Source organism: Dasypus novemcinctus, chromosome 2, assembly GCF_030445035.2.
Source record: "Dasypus novemcinctus isolate mDasNov1 chromosome 2, mDasNov1.1.hap2, whole genome shotgun sequence".
Classification (NCBI taxonomy): domain Eukaryota; kingdom Metazoa; phylum Chordata; class Mammalia; order Cingulata; family Dasypodidae; genus Dasypus; species Dasypus novemcinctus.
In genome coordinates, this window is record NC_080674.1 from 8,825,195 (window position 1) to 8,838,416 (window position 13,222).

At 48.2% G+C, this 13,222-nt stretch overlaps 1 protein-coding gene across 2 annotated transcripts in view; it reads right to left on the bottom strand.

Annotated features, from left to right (window-relative positions):
* SEMA5A (semaphorin 5A) overlaps nucleotides 1-13,222 on the bottom strand; it is a 539,903-nt gene that overhangs the window by 15,535 nt on the left and 511,146 nt on the right. For both annotated transcript variants that reach the window (XM_058306809.2, XM_058306819.1), the window contains 4 exons: nucleotides 11,047-11,265; nucleotides 5,727-5,897; nucleotides 2,758-2,913; nucleotides 1,362-1,409 (listed from right to left, as the gene is read on the bottom strand). In XM_058306809.2, the coding sequence (XP_058162792.1) occupies nucleotides 1,362-1,409; nucleotides 2,758-2,913; nucleotides 5,727-5,897; nucleotides 11,047-11,265 (594 nt within the window). The remainder of the gene's footprint in view (nucleotides 1-1,361; nucleotides 1,410-2,757; nucleotides 2,914-5,726; nucleotides 5,898-11,046; nucleotides 11,266-13,222) is intronic.

Genomic DNA, 13,222 nt, shown 5'->3' on the forward strand with positions numbered 1-13,222 from the left:
GGCACGATCGATGACAAGTTTGGCTACAGAGTTCTCCCCGGAGGTGAGGTGTTACGGTCTCTACAGTTTACGCGCCACATTGCCCTCCTACAGTCTGAAAACTCCTGAATCCCAAAAACCTTGCCTACCTCCAAGGGTAATAAACAGTTGTAGACCTGTGTCATCTACGTTAATATTCCCTGTGAGAATCAAATGAGAGCCTTCTTTTCCTTGCCTAAAGCATTTATCACAGTGTGTGGCATATAGTGGCTGACCTAAAATATTAAGGAATGCTTCTAGTATTGTGGCAGAGGAAGCTGAACTAAGGAAGGCTGAACTGTATGGCTCCCCATCCTGTAAATCCTCTCACAGAGACCAGCACAGAGAGGGTGCTTGGCCAAGATTTATTGCATGAATGAATGGATTAACTGGGTAAACAGGTACAATATAACAGATAGTGAGCTCTCAATCATTGTAACTAATCATGGTAAGTCCATTCCTCAAACACATATACTATGCTCCAGATTCCATGTGGCATGGGCCAAGATCAAAGCCCCTTGGGCTGAGCTCTCTGGGACCACCTCCATGGAATGGATTATGGTATGAATTTGTGTCTCTAGGGCAAGAGCCACGCAAAGGAAGGCTTGGTGTGAATACTGGCTCATACTATCAAAACTGGACACTTGGACTATGCTTGGAGCATCAGGCCATCAGCCCTTCCTCTCCAGGCACGTTTGCCAGGTAGCAAAGTACTTTAGGGGCATATCAAAAGCACGGGTGGCAAAAATCCAAATTTATCATGGGCTTGAACCAGAGGATGTGGTTTGTGTCATTCAGGGTTGCAGGGAATTTGAAAAACGCCTCTATCATTGCAGGTAGAACCTCATGCACCATTAAAATTTAGTCATCCCAGCAGTCTGGAGATGTGAGGTTGACTGCCGTGGGCGCACTGCAAAGGTAAACCAACTGCCTGACTTTTCTTTTACTCGTGGGAGGTTTAACCAGGGCTAATATCAAGATCATGGGTTCAAAAGGCTTAGAGTGCACTGGAGTCACCGGAGGGGCTCATGAAGGTTACTGGGCTGCACTCCAGGAGGACCTGATCCCGTCGATTAGGGTGGGGCCTGAGAATCTGCATGTCTGTCAAGTTCCAAGGGGAGGCTCAAGATGCTGGTCTGGGGACTCACTCTGAGAACCACTGACCTCGATAGCAGTTATTTATTGTGGTATTTATGCTACCACTGTATGAGGGGTTTGGGTCCCAGGAGTTTCTTCAGACTGTCATTTTTTGGCCAAAAGAAGAAATATGTAAAACACATGGGAAGAAAACGACAGGAAAATATTAGCAATCAATTAGAAATTTGCCAAAAGGAAGAACTTACCTCCACACCTTTTCTCTTCTACGCTACTGGATCTCGCCACAGATACTTCTGAAAAAAACAAAAATCCAACCCCAATAGGTAAAGAGTGGGAAGATAACATGAATGCTTTATTTTTAAAATGTTGAATGATCTGAATTTTTATGTGTCAACATTCCAAAACTTGATATAAAAACGTGTACGTGGTTTTGTATGTTTCTGTTTGTTTTAACAAACCTGAGAGGTAAGGTTGCCTTGATTGGGGAGGAGTATGATTCATTACCACGGAAAGAAAATGCGACAGTCCCCTGCTGAACCAGGCACTTGCGTCAACACAAGGCCGGACTGAGTGTTGTCCTGCTACCAAGTGTTCCAGTGTGCAACCTGGACAACCTGCCCGTGGTGCCCTTGCCTCAGATTTTTTCTATTAAAGTCAATGCCCTCACATTTCCTACAGAGGAAAACCAATCCACGGGAGCATGACGGAAACTGCCAGAACAAATGAAGTCGTGTGCAGGAGCTCAGGCACGCTGCCCACCACGCCAACCTTGAAACCGACACGGAGAAGCCCGAGAGGATAGAGCTCCTGAGTGTTTAACCCCCGAGGATAAAAGGCCACTCCAGGCACCTGGACATTTCATTCTGTTCTGCACTGATCATTCATTAGACAACAAGAATCACAAAGATGCCTAGAATTAAAAAGGAAAAAAAACCCAAGCACAGCACACCCTTATCATTCTACATCACATATAATGGAGGCGCCTAAGAAGGCTAAATTCATTCTCTAAAATATTTTTCCCACACATGGAGGAAAATAGAAAATTTGGCTCCTAGAGGTAACCCCTATTCTTACGTTATCACGGACTGGTGTTTGCTTTGGCCCATGTCCTAGACGCAGGGTGCGCAGTGGGCATCTGCAAAGTGATTTATCGGTGACCGTGCCACAGACAATGAATTATCACCAATAACAAAACACGGATTTTACTTGGAAAAGCGTGTGGCATGAGGTCAACCTCTTCTCTAACATGAGAGTAATGATGGGTTTCCAATTTCCCAGACACATGAACGATGCAGAAACAATTACACAGCCGTGTCAACACATTTAACCCGATATTAATATAACTGAATAAAATGTTTTCATTCTAGCGAGCAACTTTGTCTGACTGAATTATAGTCCGTAAATCATAGAAGACACTGTGCTTTAAAAAAACTGTAAGATCATGAAATAATTCAAGCCTAAACCTTCTGTGGTCTGCAAATCGACACCGTAATCACCAAAAAGCTCAAGTGCTGATAAAAACATTGCTTTCTTTCACCAAATCGGGCCTCAGAGAACAGGAAAAATGCAACCCTGTGAATGGTTTTCTCTGTAAATGTTGGAAATGATTTTGTTTGCATCGCTATACATCTCTGCCCTTACCTTGGATGAAATTAGAATCAAAAACACAGGGCCGGCTTTCCGTGGTGTTTCCAGAACACTGCGTGCCCACAGGAAACAGAAAGATGCACTGGCGGGCGCGGACCTGGACCCCGGACACGTCACACTCCGACCAGGCCGACCAGTCAGACCAGCTCTCTGCGGGCACAGGGGTGGGTTGGGGCGAGGTCAATTTCCGATTACATTTTTAGGGGTTCTATATAGAGGCAAGCTGGACTCCCCTCTTCTGATCTGACTGGCCCAGTAAATAAAACCCGTGTGGTGCAGCAGTGCTCCAAAACGTATTCCCCAAATGCAATGAATGTCCCACGATGATGAAAGAGGTTGTGGGTGTGGGAGGAGTGGGGTGAAGGGGGTGCAGGGGATATGGGGACCTCTTATATTTTTTGAATGTAACAGTTAAAAAAAGTAGAGAAAAAAAAACTAAAAAAAAATACATAACATGGATGACTGAAAGTGCACAAATATCCTCCATCTGAAATAAACTGTTTAAGATACAAATTCCTAAAACCCACATTATTTTGTGCTATGACGTGATGGCATGTAGACACAGGGGCCCATTCCATGACCCTGCAGTGCAGAGGCCACCAGTAGGGGCAGAAGTGATCATCGTTGTCACCTTTCCCCCCAGATAACCACCAGGTGAAGACCGAGCAGCCCTCAACGCTTGCCTGACCACCCCGTGGCCTCCTCCGCGCCCAGGCAGGAGAAACGGCTACGTGTGACAGGGAAGGCCTGGGTCGCTGAGAGGGAGTTTCAAGTTACTTCACGTATTTTCCCTGCTGTTAGGAAAATAATTCTGCCCGGGCCATACACCAGACTCAGGCTCACTGGAGACAGAATTCAATTTTCCCATGTTCACTGTCCCTGGAGATTGAAGATCAATGCAGGCATGGGTTTCCCAGGTCAAGGTCACAGGACAAGCAATGCCAGGTCATCTCACCCTGAAGGGTCAGATGTGCTAAGACTTGGTAAATTCATCCCAGCCTACAGATGTGTGTAAAGAGAAGAAAAACACTCCTATTTAAGTTTGGACATTAAAAAATGGCCTTTCCACATTTTTCATGAAATGTTTTCATCAATATGGTTCTTTTCTCTGCAGTTTGCTTTTTCAGACTTTAAAAAAAAATCGGCATTCGTCTTTATAGTTCAGGGATAACTTAGAGATCAAACTTAGGCCTTGGTCTTAAAGGATGTGAAAAGTTGCAATTTCCCCTAGAAATGTGTAAAGTGCCAGTTTCCTGAATGACTGTGAATAGCTTTCAAGGCTCTTTTTATAATATGAAGGCAATCTCTTATAAACATCAGCAGGAACAAGCAAAAAAAAGCTCCAATATCAGAGTTTGATCCAGAAAAGGGTCTTGCCTCCTTGCAGGGGCCCCCACATCTCAGTGACCTGAGCAAGCCCTTGGGTCCAGAGGGCAGCAGTGGGCGGCCTCTGTGCTCTGGAGCCGCCGCCTGCAGCTGGCCACGCACACATCCGCGGTCCTGGGCCGATTCCGGCGAAGCCTCACATCACCAGGGCTCTCTCCGCCTTCCACCCTGATTTTCAACAAAATCTCAGCTCTCTACTTTACGGATTTTAAGAAAGTTTTGTTCTAACCAGATTGTGTTCCTTGCTTGGCTCCTAAGCTCATCCAGTGACTTGATGGGTTTTTCCCTCTCATTGCACTACCTTTGGATTCTAATCTGTTGATCTTGGAGGAAGCAAGTTCAGAGGAAATACCCGGGGTTCCCCTGTGGCATTTTACAAGCCATTCCCGAAAGGCCAGTCGGGATCCCCTGGGGTTTGAGAAGGCGGCTCCCGTGGGGCTCTAACGACACCTTGGGGCTCAGTTACAGCCTGGACTTCTCCTCTTGGAGGGAAAAGCTTTCCAAGAAAAGGGCCTGCGTGTTAAATGTCCTTGTTGGCAGGAAAGCAGGGGCGATGCTGGCACTAGCCTTTCTCTTGACAGCTTGGGGGAGAAGAAACCAATGCGATGAAGGGGACGGACGGTGGCTGCCACCCATCAGGAAACCTGCTCCATCCATCCCTGGGAAGCTGAGAGGAGCAGGTCAGCAGGGCTGGGGCAGGGCACCTGTGCTGAGCCCTGGAGAGTCTGCAGAGCATTCGCCCACCAGACAGCTAGACTCAGGTGGGGGTGGGGGCCTGTGCACATGCTCTGTCCTTCCCCAGCCATTCTTTCTCCCTTGTCCCAGCTGACGCCGCGCCATCAGTGTCCTCCAGATCAGGCCCACCTGGGAATGTTCCTAAAGAAGCAAGTTGGGGTTTTACATAATAAAATGAGCTATCCCCTCTCCTGCTGATGGGACCAAGGCTTTGAACGCTTGTTCTGAACATGTGGCATGGTCAGAACAATTTCATTGTAGAACAGCTGGTGGGAAGTGACTTCAGGGGAGTTACGGGTCAACCGTGTGACCTGAAAGGCACGGACGCATCCTGACACGCAGTCCCGTGAATGCGACTCTTTTTGGTCCTTGGAGTGGGATCGGTTGGGCCTGACCCAGTAAGATGGGCGTCCTTAAGAGCAGAGGGCAGTGTGGGCAGGCAGCGGGCACCCCAGGGGAGGCCACGAGAGGACGCGGCAGCCGCGGTGCTGCAACTGCAAGCCAGGGGATGCCACCGATGGCCGGCAGAGTCCAGAAGCTGGGAGGGGCTGGGAAGGACCGTCCCCTGCAGGCTTTGGAGGAAGGCTGGCCCTGTGGATGCTGTGGCTTCAGGCTCCAGGACAGAGGGACAGTGAATTTCTGCTGCCACGGGGTGCAGGGCACTGGGTCGCAGCAGCCCTGGGACACTAAATCAGAAGGGAGCAGTGCGGGGGGGACACGTGCTCTCCGTTTGGCACCTACCGTCCCATGGCATCGCCATCTCTGCCACTGACTCCATGGTGGGGTCGTCCCGAAGAGGCTAGGCACATGTGCCCTGGGGGTGGGGGGCAAGGGGCGCTTACCGGGGCAGGGCTGCGTGCTGCACAGGGCCTCCTCCGTGTGCAGCCCCAGGCAGATGTCCCCTCCGTAGGCCGGAGCCGGATTCGAGCAGGACCGGGTCCTCGTGTAGTGTCCGCCACCGCAGGTCGCCGAGCACTTGGACCAGGGTGACCAGCAAGACCACAGCCCATCCACTGTGGGACACAGAGGCACACGGGGTCTGGTATCCATACCCGACCATTCCACGCAGCTGCAGAGAGCTGGGCACTTGGCAAGGGGGCATCCGGGGCATGAGGACAGCCGGTCCCACGGGAGGACAGCTCTGCCCCCTGCGAGCATCCCTCCCGTGGGGCCGGCAAGGAGCAGTTCAAGTTGCAGCCTCCCTTACGAATTGGGTTATTGGGACAAAAGAAAAAGCTGGCGGGTCTGATGAGGAAGGGATCTGCGCTAGATGCGCGGGAAATTCAGGCAACAACCAACCAAACGAACACAAACCAGCAGTCAGCCGTGCGTTTTGTCCACACCCCAGTGGGGAGCGCTGGCAGTGAGGCTTCATGGAGAATGCTAAGCAGAGCTGGTGCCCCGGCTCACCGTTTCCTTGGCTGTCACAAGCCAGAGCGTTTCTCTGACCCCTCTCGTCACTCCTCCGGCCTCTTCTAGGCTGGGCCCCAGATACCTGGGAACTGGTCTCCAGAGCCTCCTGTGTTAGCTGACATTGCTAAGGCTGAGCCTGGGTTTGGGATGCTGTCAGATTTGTTTTGCTGTTGGCTAACTCTCGACAGACCCTCCCCTCCTGCTAGTAGACCCTGTCCTGTCCTAGAACAAAGTGCAAGGAATTTTAGCCAAGAAGGCATTTGACTTTACTTGGGTAGCAAAGAGCCAACACAGCCATGGCTAACTAAATTAAGAAGCTGATGGGGCACCTGCTATGACTAGCTACTGTATGCAGGCAGTGTCATATTTTAGTTTTTGTATCCTACATAAAAAGAAGTAAGTTTAAGAGGGAATGCCAAAATTATTCAGGATGGGCTAGAATGACCTACTGTGTATTTTAATACGGACACCATGATTTAATACATCTTTAGGGCATGGTGTGATTTTTCTTTTATCTGTTTAGCATCAGTAGAAAGAGCATTTTTGAGATAATATGACTGGAAACATCATCTTTATGACAGCATTTTAATTTGGAAAAAATAAAATGAACAGAGAGCACTTCAACTCAATTTAAATGTGAGTTTGTGATCTAACAAGGAATTTTTGATCCAGTGTTTAGGCAAACTCACAAAACTGAACATTTTTCCTTCCTAATTGTCAATAAGGTATATAAGAAAGTGAGGAGGAAGCAGCCTAACAGCTGACATTCCTTGCAAGACCGGCAATAGGAAGGCATGTTTTTTGCCTAGAGCTTGGTAAGTTTCAAAAACCCTGTCCCATATCTATTCTCACTTGGCTGACTCTTCCTGACAGTTCTTCTCCGTAACATTACCTCACACTTGCCCACTCCTCACACCAAGGCACGGACGGGCTGCCCTGCTTTTGAACTGCAGGTGGTCTAGAGCTCGGCTGCCCGGAGGTACCCGAGGGGTCCTGGCACTGGTGAGTTTAGGGGGGTATCCAGAGGGTGACGGAGCTCGACTGAGAACTCGCCTGGAGACCTGAGGACCCTTGGTGGGTTTCTGTGTTGCATGACATCCCTGCAGGTCAAAGACTACGTGTGCACACTCACACTCAAGCTCGAATCATGCGAGATCTAAAACAGTCACACCGGGCGCTGGTGCCCGACTCTCCCGTGTGACATTTCAAGCAGCATTTACCGTGCCCTGTATTCAGCTAACACACAACGCCAATTCGGATCTGGTCTAGTCTACAAAGACCTCCCCTACCCACAATGGTCCTTCTGGCGTCGTCATCAATTTCCCCCGGCACAGAATCAAATCTAATCAAGGGAGAACAGAGCTGCTGTGTGAAATGCACAGTGTGAGGGAGCACCCGTAATAGAAGTAAGTGGCTAAAGCGTTCCCACCCTGCGCCTCTTCCCTTTTCACTTTCATCGTCATTGTACTCAGGGATGTATTCCAAGAACCGGGGGACAATCTTTGCATTTCCAGTGCAAAAGGAAATGGAAGGAGAGGGCCAAAAACGCTTCACTTCATCACACAGTTGCCTTAGGCTGTAAAATGTCCCATACTCCAGGCTGATTATAGTCTGGCTTCACTTCCTGTCCTCTTCACTCTCTCATTCCTTTACAGGGTTCATTCTACTTCCGGAGGTGAGGGCGATGATGGTATGTAATGGAAAGGAAAGGTTACTCAACACTGTCATAACATCTCATACTGAGAAGGTTAAAACGTCTATTTTGCAACAGAAATTATCAAATACAAAGCTTCAGGAAATAAGGGCCTGGGGACAAGCTGAACACAGTAGGGGAGCAGGGGTTTTGGAGTCAAGGGGACAGAACAAATGGAAGCCACCAAGCAAGACATAATCCAGGAAGGGCCCAGAGAAGCCAGTCACCTAAAATCTTTTTTTCACTCTGTAAACTCTGCCAGAGAAAGAAAATAACCACGTTCCTGGCCACAGCAGGGACGACCACAGTCTTTGCTCTAAATGCTCAAGCACCTGCAAAGGGCAGGCACGGGCTCAGCACTTGCCCCAGCCTCCCTCCAGGTCCTCACGAGTGCCCTGGGGTGTCTTAGGATCCAGTGAGCAGAGCTGTCACCTGTGCCACTGGTGGCCTGAAGACAGAACCAGGCCCAGAAACATGGTGCCAGCGTGTTTCCCACCTCTTCTCATGCTGTCAACAGCCACGTGGCTCACGCTCTGATTTACACCAAGTCTGGCTCGTACAATTATTAGACAAATAAATGTCCCCCGACCGCAGAGGCATGCTTCCTTCAAGGAACCAAAACAATTCATTCTAGGGGATTACTTTCATCAAATGAAAGCAACAGATGAAATAACTCAACAGAACAGGATAACAAATGCCATTCTAGAAAAGTCGAGCTGAATGCTCTGCCCACTAGAGTAAAATAAGAACAATGACAGCCACAAAAGGTACAATTACTAGCAACCTAAAGAGGACATTAAAACCAGGTACAGGGAAGCGGACTTGGCCCAGTGGTTAGGGCGTCCGTCTACCACATGGGAGGTCCGTGGTTCAAACCCCGGGCCTCCTTGACCCGTGTGGAGCTGGCCCACGTGCATCACTGATGCGTGCAAGGGGTGCCTTGCCATGAAGGGGTGTCCCTCATGTAGGGGAGCCCCATGCATAAGGAGTATGCCCCATAAGGAGAGCCGTCCAGAGTCAAAGAAAGTTCAGCCTGCCCAAGAATGGCGCCTCACACATGGAGAGCTGACATAGCAAGATGATGCAACAAAAAGAAACAAAGATTCCCGTGCCGCTGACAACAACAGAAGTGGACAAAGAAGAACACGCAGCAAATAGACACAGAGAACAGACAACTGGGGTTGGAGGAGAGGGGGGAAGGGGACAGAAATAAAATTAATTAATTAAAAACAAAACAAAACAAAAAACTAAGTACAAGTAACTAACCCTTGAGCTTCACGAAGCACCCTGTGTGTGGGCAGAGATCTAAAGTCCTTGTTGTGTGTTCCTCGGACATGGGCATGTTTGGATTGACTCGTGTGGAGTGTCCCCTGGGTGGCACAGGTCTAGCTGGGGGACAGCTGTGCGTCTCACTCCTCCCAGGCACCCCTGAGGTGAAGCTCCTGCTCCCCACACAGCCTCAGCACCCCCAGGACAGGACCAGGGCCTCAACTGTGAACTTGCAGTTGGCAGAGCAGCTGTGAACCCAAGGCTGTCCAGGGCAGAAAGGCAGTGTGTTTCTAGCACACTGCAGGTGTCTCATGAAAGCTACCCAGAGAATACAACTTGCCCACTCTCAAGAGCTGGGCCTTCCATTTCGTTCCCACTCAGTGTTCCCTCTCCCCCAGATTTTATTTTTTTCATAACAAAGACAAAAGGGAACCATTCAGTTAAATCTGATCAAACAAGTTCACTGCGTTAAGTTTTATGGGGACCAAATAAAAGAGTGATGCCACTTTTATCTTATTCGAAGATTCCTTAGCAACAAAAAGCCACCTTGTCTCTGCTTTGGCCGGCTGAGGTCTGGAGTCCTTCGTCAGAACCAGAGGTGCATCAGGGGAAACCAGGAAGAAGAAAGACAAAGCTGTTTCTTACTCTAGGAGGTAAAGTATTCAGGTGGAGATACTAGCTAGGTAACACCACAGAAGGTGAAAAAGAAACACCACAGCAGGTGGACACAACAGGCTGGGGACCTTGAAGTGACAGAAAGGAGAGGGTCCTACCAAGAGGTAAAAACTGCCCTAATGTGGGACCTCCTCATGGGTGGTACAGCTCAGCACTCCAGCCCTGGAGAGCCTCCAAACCCTTCTTGCTGAGTTCCATCTTATCACATGTTGTGGAATGCTCTAGAAGGTGGGAGAGAGGGTTGACCCTGGCATCTCTCAGCACCCTGAACTCACTTATTCATTAGGGGAACGTGACACTGGCCACTCTGAGTAATTCTATAACAGTTGAGAGAATCTCAGCTTTTTTAAAGGAATGAGGACAGAACTTTTGCAAGATATCCAGGTTATGTAGAAAGGTATCAGCTTGACCAACAAACCAACTACAACAAAGACACCTGACAGGTGAGTCCTTGCAGTGGGGGGGTCTCCGAGATAGGCAGTACCCCCTCTGCACTTGGCGCCCACTGCAGCCTCCACGCCTCCCGAGGATTTGAGACTGGAGTTTCAGGAGGCGAGGGTGGACGAAGGGACCAGCACCTTCCCACGCCTCCCAGCCTTGCTCCTATTTATAGCACGGACCCTCATCTAATGATGTCACCTCCCCTTGACTTACGCCCAGCCCCTGGGGAAGGAACAATTCCACTCTCCCTGCTGGAGGCTGTGGGAAAGAATGGACTCTGCGACCTTTCCCAGCAGCTTGGCCAAGAAAGCTGGAAGGATGATCAGTGGGAGGATTCTCTTGAGGCTGGAGAAAATCAGACAGAAATGTCTTAGGGAGGCCTGGCTCGGGCAGGAGAGCAGGGACATTATATAAGCCTCAGCTACAAAGCTGGGGAAAGGAGACTTTCAGCTGTACTTATATATTTTTTCCATCCATCCATCCATCCATCCATCCATCCATCCATCCATCCATCCATCCATCCATCCAAAAATGCTCATGAGTGTCTACTACAGTTCCTTGTGCAAGGAAACCAGAAAGTTGTGTATACTACTAGAAAAGATGCTAAGCTCCTGTGCCTTTCGGTATTTTGTGCCTAATATTTGGAGGGCCATGTTGGAAACCTGACTCACCTGGACAGGGCAGTATGTTGCACTCCTGGTACTCCAGGGCCGGGCCCAGGCAAGGCATGCCGCCATACCTGGGCTCGGGGTTGTTGCAAACGCGCTTCCGGTTGCGGATGCCCCTGCTGCAGTCGCGGCTGCACTGTGACCAGGAGGTCCAGGCCGACCAGGCCCCGTTGACGGTGTGGGCTGAGTACCTCCCAGTGCGCAGGAAGTCACCAGAAAGGCCTGTCGAGGAACAGGGGACAGGTGATTCTGTTAGGATCTCTCAGGGTAATGCAGGCCATGCCAGCACTCATTTTGGCTCACCTGCCTGCCTCATTTCTATAAGACGCTCAAATCCAGCTGAACACATCTGAAGCCCAAAAGAGCACATAATAACTGAGTGTTAACCTCCTATAACTCTAGCTCAACTTGTGAATGTGACAAAATCCATACAAAGTAACAGGTCTTATATTTCTAGTGTGACGTATTTTTTTTTCCTGAGGAAAAAACCTTTTACAAAGAAAATACAACCTTCTCAATTTCCCTTGGGATTTCTCCAACAAACAAGCAAGGACCTTGCAACCTACCGATGCGTTCCGAAATAAAGCCGGAGTTTAACCACCCTTCTACGAATGCATTTGTGTTCGCCATTAAAGCCGTTCAGCTGGAAAAGTGGAAGCACAGTTCAGACTTTTGCTAAACCTTTTCTAAACCTTTCCTGCCTTTCAAAAGTGAATTAACGATGGCAAAAGTAGCTGAGCTAACTACTGCTGGAGCATGGGCACGGAGGCAGGGGCCTGCTCTGGACCCGGGCAACGGGCTCTGCTCCTGCCCGGGGAACTGAATCCACGTGACAAATGCTCCCTGAGGTTCAGGGCACACTGATGGACAGAACATGTTTCCCAGGAACAAACAGAGAAGTACAAGCAGCAGCAGCAGGACGAGGGGGAGTTGCCATCGGAGAAATGACAGCTAACAGGCATGGGATACTTGTGTGTCAACTTCTGCTCTGAGCCTGTTACACCTGCTTAATTATTTAATTAGCTAGAGTCAAAACTCCCATTCATTTTAGTTAAAATGCCTACAAAATTGAAAGCTATGCAATGATTTTCTCAAACACCCGCAACATGACACAGGTTTTAAGAACTCTCAGTGTATGCAACGGTATTCTGGGGAAGTGTGGTCCTGAGAAGGTAAATGTAAAGATACACATCTGTTGTGAAGCTCTTCGGTTGTTTGTTTCGAAGCCCTTACTCACAAATGTTGGCAGAATACTCTTCAGAGATAATAGATAGATGCGATGTGTCTTGGTTCTGTGATGAACCAGTACTTTGTGGTCAATCAATAAAGGAAGACTGAGCACAATTAAGTCCCAGCATGCATGCCAGAGGCAAGGAGCCCAACCTGGCCTTTTCAAGATATCAATACCAAAAGGATGGCCTGGTGATTGGAACTTAGAGCCATTAAGTCACAAAAGAGTTCAAGGCCTTTTTATAAGCATACCCACGATATGCCAGAAACAACGGATACCTTTTACAAAGGTGTACTGAATTTTCCTTAGTTTATATTTCTAACATTTGAAACAAAAATCAGCTTGGATTTCATATGTATCGGAGAATGGAAGCAATAAAAAACATATGTTCAGAAAGTAGAATAAAATTCATGTGCACAAAAAGACCTTCATTCATTTCTCTTTTAAAATTTGATATCGATAAATTGAATATTGTACAGTTTGCTTTGAAAACTGTTTGAAACTGTTGCTTGAATGAATGAATTGGATAGCAAATAAAAATAGAGGATGCCAAGTTAAATTTGAATTTCAGATAAGCAACAAATAATATTTTTAGTATGTCTCAAATATTGCATGGAACAAACTTATACCAAATAATTGCCTGGGGCCTGCTCATACTCAAACAATTGGTCATGGGGCACACATACACTAAAAGGTCATGGGACATACTTCTAATAAAAATATTCTTAAAAGAATCTGAAATTCTAATTTACTATATATATATTTTTTCCCGGCAGCCCTAATTGGAGAGCAAACTGGTCCTTGTGACATGCACATCTGCAAAATGAGTCTTTAGTTACTTATCTCTGGATATTTCATTGCATCTATTTTGCCCTCTGGGTCACTGTTAAGAGGAAATCATATAGGGAATGTTTTTCCTTGCTTGCTTTTCATGGCTGGTGAAAGAAG